The sequence below is a fragment of the Mus pahari genome, chromosome 5 (assembly GCF_900095145.1).
Source record: "Mus pahari chromosome 5, PAHARI_EIJ_v1.1, whole genome shotgun sequence".
Classification (NCBI taxonomy): Eukaryota; Metazoa; Chordata; class Mammalia; order Rodentia; family Muridae; genus Mus; species Mus pahari.
In genome coordinates this window covers 26,987,827-27,000,477 of record NC_034594.1, presented here as the reverse complement: position 1 = coordinate 27,000,477, position 12,651 = coordinate 26,987,827, and the positions used below count along the sequence as shown (strand labels likewise).

Here is a 12,651-nt window from a genome sequence, read left to right as displayed (position 1 = left end):
TTTGCACCAAGTTAATTAGAAAGTTTCCACAGATGAGCGCTTCTTTTTAAAAGAATGCATTTTCTCTCCTGGTAATGAGGAAAGGAGTTGGTGAATAACTAAGCTTGAAGACCTTTAACGTTTTCTAGCAACCTAATTTGCAGACTAAGTGAAGCTTGCTTCAGACACTTAGCTCTTTTTATTACATATGGTATCTTGAGTACAAATAAAGAAAACATTTGCTAGTTGTATTTAATAGTTTGCATATTGCTTGTTAGGTATGAGTTTTCTAAAGATACCTTTCCAGCTGTGTTATACTTTGTTTTATACCAAATAAACTGTGATTAGAAAAGAACATTAATTTGATTAGAAATTGGAAATTTTTGCATTGCTTTTTTTCCTCTGGTGTATTTAAAAAATTAGGAGATTATGTAAGCTAAAAAATCAGTAAACTACCTGGAAAGGTATTTCTAAATACAGTATATTCAAAACTAAATATAGGTCAAAAGACTTGTTTGGGTTTTTTCTTAAAAAAAAGATTAAGTTGCTAGAAAAATGTATGCTTAAAGTTATAGCAGTAGAAAACAGATTATTTCCTTGAAAAATTAAAAGTAAACAGTTGAAAGAGGAAGTTTATACTAGCACCACTTTTACAAGAGTGGTTGTGCTGGTTCTAACATGAAACAGTTGTCATGGAGTATCGTCAACTATAGATGTCTGGGTGTTTCTGAAGTGTTTGTTTGTTTGTTTGTTTTAATGTGTATGCAGTTTTTCCTGCGTATATGTCTGTACCATGTGCATGCCTCGTGCCCTCAGAGGTCAGAGAAGACACTGAATCCCCTGGAGTTAGAGGTCCAGATGATTGTGAATTACCATGTGGGTGCTAGGGATTGAACCTACATCCTCTTCAAGAACAGCAAGTGCTTTAACCACAGAACCATCTCTCCAGCTGCCTGACTTTATTATTTCTTAGGACTAGCAGAAACAGGTGATAATTCACAGTTGATAAATTACTAACCTTACTGCTCATGTCTAGTGGGCTTGAGTAAAGTGTAAGTCAATTGTGATAATAGTTACGTAATGTCTTCATCTTTATCATAATTAGCTCGCATATGCAAGACAGTCATTTAAGTTAACTTAACATTTCTTCGTTCAGGCATAATTATACCTAATTTTTCTTACCTATCTTTTGTGTAGGTAGCCCCCTTTAGTAAGTAAATCAGTGATATATAAACTCTTGGCTAAGAATTCTCTATACATCAAATTTGATGCAGGAACTGTAGAAGTTAAGAGAACTGGCTCAGGTGTCCTTACCATCCCTTCTTAGGCTGCCGTGGCCAGCCCTGTCTGTCACCTGGGATCTTATGCTTCTGGAGCAAATCCCCAGCTCCCATGTATAATTTTGTCTTTTTAAAGTAGCTAATTTTATGTTAGATGTTTTACCACAGTTTTTAAAAGTTAAGCCAATAAAATGGGAAAATTTTTCTTCCCTTTTTAGTGTTAAAATATAACCATTTGATCTTGGTTATTATTAAGTGTACAATACACTGGTATCAAATAGACTCATAACAATACATCTACAACTATCTCTACAACTCTTCATATTGCAGAACTGAAACTTTATTCCCATTAAGTCATAGTTTCTCATTCCTCTCACCATGCAGCCTCTAGAAATACTGTATCTGTATTCACTAAATATTATGAGGCCAGCATAATGACCCAGTAGCAAAGCCAGGCAAAGACCCTATGTGGAAATTAGAGCCCAGTGTTCCTTACAAACATACATGTAAAGTTTCTCAACAATATACCAAAGATCAACCTTCGAAGTTTCTGATGAGAAATCTGCTGATAGCCCCACTGGGGAGCCCTGTTGTGTGATGGATGAGTTGTTTCATCTTGTAACTTTTAAAGTTCCTCTTTGTTTCTCGGGAGTTTGCGTGTATAGTGCTGTAGTGTGGATTTCCTCCTAAAGTTCATCCACCGACTTCCCTTTACTTTTATATTTATGCTTGTTGTCTGTCAACTTTGTGACGTTTTTAGCCTTGCTTCTTCACATACTCCTTTTGTTGCTTCTTTCTGGAACTCCGTTGTGCATGCCAATCATTGTGATGGTGGCCCAAAGGTCCCTTGCAGGTTGTACTCACTTTTGTCAGCCTGTTTTCTTTCTCTTTCTCCACCTCAGTTACCATTGTCCCGTGTTCTAGGTTTGTTGTTTCTTCTGCCTCCTCAAACCTGCCTTTAGATTCTAGTAGCAGGTTTTCACTTCCTTTATTACTATTATATTTCACTGGCTTCAGGGCTCTTTTAGTATTTTATTTAGGTTTTCTGCCTCTTTATTTCCATTTTGTTTATATATTATTAGATGTATATCATGGTTTTGTTCTGCTTTGAAGCACAGTGATATCATACGCTTCCTCATATGTGGTCTAGGCAAGATGGCGTATCTCCTTGACTCACTTATCTCCTTCCTGTTGGCTTTTTAGAGCTTTCCTTTTGTGCTGTTGACTAATGCTAACTGTTTCCCTACAGCATGGATCTGTGGCATCATCTCTATCACCGTCATTAGTCTGCTTTCCTTGCTGGGTGTGATTTTGGTTCCCATCATCAACCAAGGATGCTTCAAATTCCTTCTCACGTTCCTTGTTGCACTAGCAGTAGGAACAATGAGTGGAGACGCCCTTCTGCATCTACTGCCCCATGTAAGAAATTGTTTTAATCTGCCAAAAGTTACACATTTGTGCTACTAGTGTTGAGTGTCCTTGGGTAGTATACCATTGTAGTGTTGTTATGTACACTGTATTTGTACAACAAAAGTGTACACAAGTTCGCTAAATTGTATGTTCTTATAGTTTGGAGTTTGTTTTTCTCATTTTTGCAGTTTTAATTGAAGTATTTGAAAATAAATTGTATCATTGGGTTTTAAATGGGACCAGGAATGAAAGGTCATCTGATCTTTCTATACATTAAGAAAACTGTTAGAAAAATGTATATGGTATGTTGTAATGATTGTACATATAGCCAGGAGGATACAGTGGTGAACTGCTTTGAATCAGCTGGTGATTTTGTTTTATTTTTACTAAGTATTTGTGATTAAGTGGTATTAATTTATGTTTACAAAGGGCTCATTATTTTTTGTTATTTATTTTGGGTTCATTCACTCACTAGTATTTTTCTAACCCTTAGAGGCATTTGTTTATAATGAAGTATAATGATTTCCAGGTAATTACCCAAGGAAATTAACTGGAAGAAAACTTTATATACGTCAGTGAAGCACTTTGGGATTTAAAAAGATATGAAACATTGAGCTCATAGATGGTGAAACTAGAGGAAGGTGAAGGACGAGACAAGGGCTGGGTGAGGTTGTATTGTCAGTGGTTTGTAAGTTACGGTTATGTGGGAGATGTAAGCTCTACGTATAAGGGGACTGTAGGTAAGGATAAAGTGAAGACAGAATATAGGTAAGGATAGTGTGTGTGTACATGCGCATGTCTGTGCGTGCTTTGTGTGTGTGTGTGTGTGTGTGTGTCTGTGTCAGTGAAAGGACTCCAGAAGTGTTTTCACCGTAAAGAAATGATAAATGTTTAAAGAAACTCAATATGACTTGAACATTGTATAATACATGCATGTATCAAATATTCATGGGACCCAATAAGTCTGTATAATTTTTACATACCAATCAGAAGCTTAAAGTTAGATTAAAAATTTAAAATCTAGAGGATAATCTTTCTATGTCTATAAGATGTTACAGTCAAAAATCTGAAGTAATTTGAGTTATTTTCTTCATTATCTAATAGTCTCAGGGTGGACATGACCACAGTAATCAGCATACGCACGGACATGGACATTCACATGGACATGAATCTAAGGAGTTTTTGGAAGAATATGATGCTGTGTTGAAAGGACTTGTTGCACTAGGAGGCATTTACTTACTGTTCATCATAGAACACTGCATTCGCATGTTCAAGCACTACAAGCAACAAAGAGTAAGTGCTGCTCGCAAGGTTGTCCACTTAGATACAGATCTGAGTAAAAAGCACCTCTTTCTGAACACATTTTCTTAATTATGATGTTGGTGTATAGTTTATCTCTGTCCTTTATTTTTCCTGTCTCTGATCTTTGTCACTTTGTGCCATTACGTTTACTTTGGCATTTATAATCAAGATACAGCAGTGTCTGAGATAGCTTGTGTTTCATCATACCTCACGAGTTAAGCAGAATGGGAAAAGCTATTGACCTGTTTTTAAATAAACATATATAAATGAAAAAAGAAATGGGTCTCATCAGTCTATCTTACAATGAAGTTTTGTTTTTTTTTTACATAGCACTCCTTTATTGGAAATACTTCACTGGTAGTAGAAGTATCTGAGGGAAGAAGAGGTCAGAATAATAGGGGACACTCAGGAAACAGTAGAGACAATGGCAGAGAGAAATAATGGAAGCAGTAACTCTTTAGTATTGATCCACCATTTGGGAGAACTTGACTCAGCAACCCTGGTTTTCATGCAGCTGTCTCTGTCTGATGTTTTACCTATGAAAATTGGTTTAAAGCTCCTACTGTTCTCTGGTTTAACTGAGTTCACATTTGTTCATTGGCCTAAGCAGCCTATCACAGTCCATGCTAGTGGCATGTTCGAGGTAGTGACACACAGATGGCTCGAGGATTTTAGATTATATTTAAGTAAAACTTTCCCCAAATTGACAAGAGTTATACATTTTTATCTTGTTAATTCCAAATATTCTTTTCGAGTACTCTGGGTAGTCATAATTTTGCTTGTTTGCATTTCTGCATGCACAGCCACATTTTTGTATGTATTTAAGACAAAAGTGACTTGGAAAAGATCTGTGAACTGGGATCAGGAGAGTGATTCTAGTCTGTACAGACATTAGGTATGTGACTGTCTTTGATCTTCATGATCTCCAGTTACCATCTAAACAAGACATACATTTTATTTCTTAGCTTATCTCATTTTAAATCATGTACTTAATTTTGATTGCTTGTCTCCAAAGGAATACTGATTAAGATGAGGATCCCAGAAAAATATTTTCTTTGGAGTGGTAGAAGGAGCTAAAAAAGGAAGTGGTTAAGGGAAAAGTGAAATCGAATTACATATTATGCCTGAAAGGCTATGTGAAGGATACAGTAATTATTTCTAAGAGATGAGTGGACAGTCATTTGGTACTGAGGATGCCAAAGCAGGGCTGGCTGGAGGGATACAGGAGCTGTTGATGGAACCACTGCAGAGTAATGTGGAAGGCAGGTGAAAGGAACTTGGGCCAGAAGGTGCTGATAGAAATTGTTGAAGTAGTAGTGGTAAGAGAGTTGGTGAGGTTTGAGAAGTGATTAGATGAAATAAAGGAGAGTTGAAGACCATGTCTCCTAAAAGGCATCTGACCATCTCAGCAGATGCAGGAAAGAAACTTGGTAAAATCATTGTTAGTATTACTTTTTGTGTGTGTGTGATCAAAAAGACATAGTTTGAGTACAGAAGTCAAGTGTGCCTCAGCACTTCACCAGGTGTTTGTGATAAACCTGCAGCCAACATGATGCTGAGTTGGGAAAGCTGAGAATGTATTTCTTTCCTGATTCAGAACAACAGTATGGTACTAGAAATCTTAGTTATGGTGGTCCAAGAAGAGACAGTAACAACAGAAAGCATACATGCAGGATGGAGGAATTCACAGTATTCCAATTTGTAGAAGATGAGATTCTGTTCACAAGAAAACCTAAAAATTCTACCAAAAGATTAGCAAAACTGATAAATGTATTCAGTTAGGTTTCATGCATCAAAATCAACTGACAAAATAACTACATGAGCCTCCTGAGAGGGGCACTATGCAAGAAATCCTGTTACAACAGCTACCAGGTTGAGAGGGAAAATTAGGAAACAGCTGCTTTCAGAAGAATTAATATTGCTTACATGTTCATAAAACTCAGACCTATCTGCAGATTCCATGAAGCACTCATGGTGGGGAATGGCAATCCTCGTAGATCTAGAGAAGACATTTGTGGAATTCATGTGGGGGCACAGACTCCCCAGTGCCAACACAGTCTGAAACAACAGGAACAAAGAAGTTGGAGGGCCCACAGTTATGACTTCAAGACAGGTTCCAGAGCTATGATAACCAAGACAGCAGTAAGCGGTGCTGGAAATCCTCAGGCAAAAGGTTGAAACTAGAGACCTGAGAGCTTAAAACTTATAGAAGAAAACAAGGGCTATTGGTCTAAACTGTGATTTTCTTTTATTTATTCATTTTTAAGTATGAAGCCCAAAGTACAGGAAATAAAAACAAAAATTGATCAGCTGTGTCATGGTGAATGTAAAAGCCTCCCACACAGCATAGAAAACAACCTGCAGGATGTGAGAAGATAATGGACTAATGTCCAGAATAAGCAACTCAAAAGCACTTAGCAACACAAACAATCCAGTTGAAAACAGCGAGATAGGCATGTGTATTAGACACAGTCAATATAAAGATAACAAATACTGACAAGGATGTGGGCAAAAGAAAATCATTGCATATCATAGGAAGACACGCAAAATACTCTAGTCATTATGCAAGCTGTCGGAAAGTTCCTCAGAAAATTAAAAATAAACCCACCACATGATCCCACAATCCCAGTACTAGAGATATATCCAAAGGAAGTGAAGTTAGTGCTAAGGAAACATCTGCAGTCCAGTGTTGTAGCATAATAGCTAGGAATAGCCTAAGCGTCGCATGATGAATGGAAAATGAAATTATAGAATATATGCACCATGGGATACTGTTTATACATAAAATATGTGTATGCTACTTGCAACAAGGTGCATGGGGCTAGAAATTGTTCAAGTTAATGCATAGTAGGTTGACAATAAGCAGCAGTAATGCACCTTAAAGTTTTAAAAGCTACAGGAGAGCTTGTGTATTCCTTCTACAAAGAGATAGTGTTTGAGATGATAAATGGGCATAACCTGCTTTAGATAATCAGTGTATCCTTGGATCAGAACACAATATAATATCCCATGGATGTGTAGTTTTTATTTTTAAATTTATATGTTAGAATGGGCAAATGATATGAATAGAAATTCTCAAGAAATATGAATTCTCAAAAAATACATGAAACATCAAACAACTTCATAAGCCTTAGAGTAAAGTGTAGTTCATTATGAGATGTATGCTCAGTGTGTGAGGCCCGGGGCTTAAGCTTCAGCACCACCAGGAAGAAAAAACTATTGGCGTTACCATCTGACCCGGTCACATGGCTCTAGTCAGTATAGTAATCTTGTGGTAACAATGTTGCCTGAAAAGGACTCTCCCAGTGTTGATGGCAGTATAATTGCTATGGATACGGTGGAAAGGAGAGAAGATTCCTCCACAAACTAAAAGTAAATGTACTATGTAAACCAGCTGCCCCACCTCTCAGTATGTCTAGAAGAAATGAAACCAGGTGAAAACCGGTACCTCCCTGTCATATATATTGCTGCATGACTCACAGTAACTATAATAAGGGTTCAGCCCTTGTGAATGGAGAAATAACTGGTATAGATACAGAAAAGAATGTTTTCAACCACAAAGAAAAGTGAAATTTTATCAAGATACATGGGACTTTCAGATACGGGATGTTAAATGAGCTAAGCCCAGAAAGACAAATACTGCAGGCTCTTGTGTATTGACACTGACAGCTGTCACCTGCATGTAGAATAGTGGTTTCCAGTGGTTGCGAAGACGGAAGAAAATAACTGAAACCACAACTCAGAAAGAATAAGTTTCAGTGTTTCTGGAACCTAGTGGCAACTGTAGTTCAGAGTGATGTAGTCTGTAGATAATGAAGCTCCTGAAGAGAGGATGATAAAGAGAGGGGAATATTAATTACCCTGCTTTGGTCAGTGCATACCCAATATCAAACTGAACCCCACTGATATGCATAGTGACTGTCTTTTAAAAGGAAAGGATGCTCATATCCATAAGTAAAGTAGAACAAAGCACTAGGAAGATGCAACAGCCAGCAAAGTGCTTGCCATGCAAGCAGGAGGCAACTTTAGTCTCCACAACCCCCATAAAAGCTGAGCAGGGTGGTGTACACCTTTAATACACCAGGCTAGCCTGCAGTTCTAGCCCAGTGAGAGACTAAGTGTCAGAAGAACAGAAAAATATTGGGTGGATACTCCTGAGGACCAACACCTGAGATGGACTTCTGACCTCCTGCAGATAGGCACCCATGTGTTCACCCACATAAACACACCCACACATGCATGTCTACATACACTAAAGAAGAAGAAAAAAAAACCCACAAGACTGTAGTAAAAATTATATTACAGAGTATGCTATATTGTGTTGGTCAAGGCCAGCCAAAATTCTAGGCCCTAGGATAGACCCATATCCTTATAGATGCAGCAGGGGACTCACACAGGGAGAAAGATAGTGCCTATCTTTGGAGACTGCTTCAGGCCCAAGCAGCCTAACAAGCATACACACAGCTGTTAGAATGATCACACACCTGCCTTGGAGTTTACATCTGTGAAACCATCCTGAAAGTGCACATGGCCAGGCAGGAAGCACTCCCTGAGTACATGTGCTCATTTTCTCTGTGGTACCATAAATGTATCTTTAAATCAGGATGGGAGGAAAGCAGAAACTTTAGTGGGAAGAGTTCTTAGTATTGGTAGTTACAGTGACAAAACTATGTAGTAAAAGCCACATTGCTAAGTTAGGAGCGAAGAGTTCAAGCCTAACCCATGCAGGGCAGCAATTAGTACCTTAAGCAGTTGAGGATAAAATCACTCAGTGTCTGCTTACAAAGTCAGAAGGAAGAACGCTTGGATTTTTAATGATTTTTTTGTTAAGCCGTTAAGAATCGGTGATTGTCATACTGCTTCCATTTGGCAGGTGAGTTGTTACATGCTCTTTGTTAATAAACTTAAACCTTGCACATCTCAGAAGCCAGCTACAGACTGAGAATTCAAGCTTAGGTTTGAATCGTTCCATCATGCCTCATCCAGAGTATTGAGAGATTCCATTGTAAGGAGAAAAATGAGCATAAAAATTAGAAACTCTCTGCAACTTCATAGTATTACAGTGGTATTAGATGCAGTATTTCACACATTTCATATGGATTGCATAATAGTTTAGTACTTTACACTATAAAGTAGATGAACTGAGCCAGTGAGATGGCTTAGTGGGTAAAGAAATGTGCAACCAATCCTAACTTCTATAACCAAGACCCATCTTAAACAAAAGTGGAATGATAAATAAATAATGTATATTGTTAGCATCAATTGCTTCCAGAGGGGCTTAATAAAGGCATAGTATTACTAGTTAATGTTGCAGATTTTATGCCAATACCAGTTTGTTTGTTTTTTAATTCCCACAGGGAAAACAGAAATGGTTTATGAAGCAGAGCACAGAAGAATCCACTATTGGAAGAAAGCTTTCAGATCATAAGTTAAACAGCACACCGGATGCTGACTGGCTCCAACTCAAGCCCCTTGCTGGTAGAAAACTATTCCAATGAAAAACTTAAAAACGAAAAGTTGTTTCTATGCAATGTGTTTGAAATTTCTTTTCTTTGTGGTTTTCCTAATATGATCCTCCTTAAATGTGGGTGTGTCTTGTAATTCCAATTCTGTTGATGCAGTAGAACCAGGTATACTAGGAGCAAGGCAAACTTGACACTTCCTTTTTAAAAATACATGAGAGAAGTGAAACAAGGGTCAGGCCTGGTGGCGCTCACCCATAATCACAGCATCTGGCAGGCTAGGGCAGGAAGACCTTCAGTTCAAGGCCTGCCTAAGCTACTTAGCAAGACCCCTCTGTTTCAGTGTCTCAAAAAGAAGAAATAAAATGCAAAGCCACTCTGTATCAAAACTAGAGCAACCCACAGGATTCAGCAGTCTTCTGTGTCAGGGTTAGAACTTTCCACCCTCTACCTCAGTTTCCCAGTGCTGGGATTGCAGGTGTGCATTACCATGTTCAGTGAGCGGTACTGTTCTTGACAGGGTACAACTCCTTTATACGTAATTGGTTATAGAAGGAAAATGAAAAGTTGCCTCTGTAATTAAAGAATAGCTTGCCCTTGTATTTAAAATCCACATGCTGTTATCTAACAGAACAAGGTGGCTCAGACAGTTATGATTTTCTTACCCTATATTTTCAGCTTGCATTTGAATTTCTCTTTCCCCTCCATGTGTTGGTGGTTCTCAGCATAGATGGCAGCCTTCCCTAGCTGTCTGACTCTCCCAAAAGACAATTGGGAATTATCCACATCTCTGTCATAAAACAAATAGTTCTGGAAAATAATCTTTTTAAAATGACTTACCAGATGTGGTCAGAACATTCCAATGAAGATCTCTGAATAGTATATTATTGGTGGAGCACATGTGTAGAGAACTTTGTCATCAGCTAACTTGGTCAAGTCATTTAAATTTTAGCTGATAGACTTTAGAAAAATTATTCTAATAGATTGAGTTTTAAAACGCATAAGGGAAATATATTCATTTAAGCGGTGTTGACCTCACACTGTTCTGCCCAGGGTTAGATTAGCACAATCAAATGCACTTGCTAGATCAGCATATCCTTTATTCTAATGTAGGAACGGATGACTCGGTAGTCTCTGAAGACCGACTTAATGAGACTGAGCTGACGGATTTAGAAGCCCAACAAGAATCCCCTCCTAAAAATTACCTGGGTATAGAGGAAGAGAAAATCATGGACCATTCTCACAGTGATGGATTGCACACCATTCATGAGCACGAGATCCACGTGACCTCACATAACCACCACGATGAGGATAAAGCTGTGCTGAGGAAGCACAACCACCAGTGGCACCACAGACACGCCCATCATTCACAGGGGCCCTGCCACTCTGGCTCAGACCTGAAGGAAACAGGAATAGCCAATATAGCCTGGATGGTGATCATGGGTGACGGCATCCACAACTTCAGTGATGGCCTCGCCATTGGTAAGTGTCCTGGAGCTTGGGTTACAATTTATCCTTTAAGCATATTTTCCTTTTCCTACTAAGTTCCTACTAACCTTACAAGCTACAATCTATACGGTTAAAATTTACCTACAAGTTTTGAATGTCCAGCTATATATTACTGCCATTTCTATTTTTCTCCAATAGATATGGTATTTAGAAGTTAACAAAATGAAATTTTAGTACTTTTTAGTTGTATTAAAGCAAAGTCAGATTACTGAAACTGCTATTTTAACATAATCAAACTCATAGACACACCTATAAGAGTCCAGTTAATTTTAGTCTTGAATTTAATAAAATTTTCACAGCTTTTGAAAAGTTTCACATTAAAACCCATAATAACATATTGACATACATGTATGAATTTTATATGCAGTTGCTGGAATATAAATTAGAGACTAATTTAGAACATTAACTGTCACCAGGGCATGATTCTCTTTGGAGTCTAGATTTTATTAGTCAGAAACAGGCTTTGGTTTCTTTCAGAAAGCAGAAGCCATATTTTTTTTAATAATCATAGTAGTTACTGATACTAAAGAATTCTGACTAGCAAGTGGGATGAGACCTTACACTCCAGTGTGTATTGAAAAGCCGTGATGTATAAGTTGGGTGAGTCACATACAGTGTGAAGTTACTGCAGATAGAAGGAGCANCTCACTGACACTGGAGGAAGGGGGAGGCCTGAGGCTCACTGACTCACTCACTGAGCCCTGTGTTCATCATCCTCTCCAGGGGCAGCTTTCAGTGCCGGACTGACTGGAGGCATCAGCACGTCCATAGCCGTCTTCTGTCATGAACTGCCACATGAATTAGGTATGAGCCTCAATAGCCTTACTGCCTTTCATCAAATCTAGGCTTCCTTCAGTTGTAAAATGNATGAAACTGCAGAGATGTTATGACAGAAAATCTGCTGACAGGTGTAGAGTGCCATGTATAGCCAGACATATCCCAATATAAGACTAAAAGTAACTGCTTCTTGTATTGAAGTATCAGCACCTCTGTGCTTTTTGGTGCTGTAACAGTGGTACTATTAAAAAGGATCATACTGGGGCTGGAGAGATGGCTCAGCGTTTAAGAGCACTGACTCTGACTGCTCTTCCTAAGGTCCTGAGTTCAAATCGCAGCAACCACATGGTGGCTCACAACCACCTGTAATGAGATCTGACGCCCTCTTCTGGAATGTCTGAAGACAGCTACAGTGTACTTACATATAATAAATAAATAAATTGGGCTGGAGTGAGCAGGGCAGAGTGAGAAGGAAAAAAAAAGGATCATATATAATGACTAGGTTGATCGTAAATTAAAAGGAAATATCATTTCTCAAATGCCTGATTGTAGTGTTTAACCCTTTTCTTTTTTTGTTTCATGTGTCATATACATTTTATTTTCTTAAAGGAGAGCAGGGTAAAGTTTGCTATTACTTAATTGAAAATTGAACCAGAGGGACCCAAGACAGTTAGTTCATCACGGATGATGGAAAGATCACATTGTTCTTCAGACACGAAACAGAATGTTGTTTAAAGAGTTGGATGTGGTGTTGGTTATTAAAGAAACTGGAAAAGTGTTACTCTCACTCTTTAAGGACCACTGAAGTGTTGGAATAATCATTAACTTCTAGTCGTTTCTTTTTTTAACCATAAACTTAGATGTTTAGACAATCTTGTGGGCAAGGGTGTGTGTGAGAGAGAGAGAGAGAGAGAGAGAGAGAGAGAGAGAGA

The 12,651-nt window shown here is 38.2% G+C and overlaps 1 protein-coding gene across 1 annotated transcript in view; it reads left to right on the top strand.

The window, feature by feature from the left end:
- The window catches only part of Slc39a10 (solute carrier family 39 member 10), a 115,459-nt gene that overhangs the window by 94,756 nt on the left and 8,052 nt on the right, over positions 1-12,651 (top strand). Inside the window, exons 5-9 of the mRNA XM_029538379.1 lie at positions 2,509-2,678; positions 3,774-3,962; positions 9,329-9,449; positions 10,547-10,915; positions 11,666-11,746. Of these exons, the coding sequence (XP_029394239.1) occupies positions 2,509-2,678; positions 3,774-3,962; positions 9,329-9,449; positions 10,547-10,915; positions 11,666-11,746 (930 nt within the window). The remainder of the gene's footprint in view (positions 1-2,508; positions 2,679-3,773; positions 3,963-9,328; positions 9,450-10,546; positions 10,916-11,665; positions 11,747-12,651) is intronic.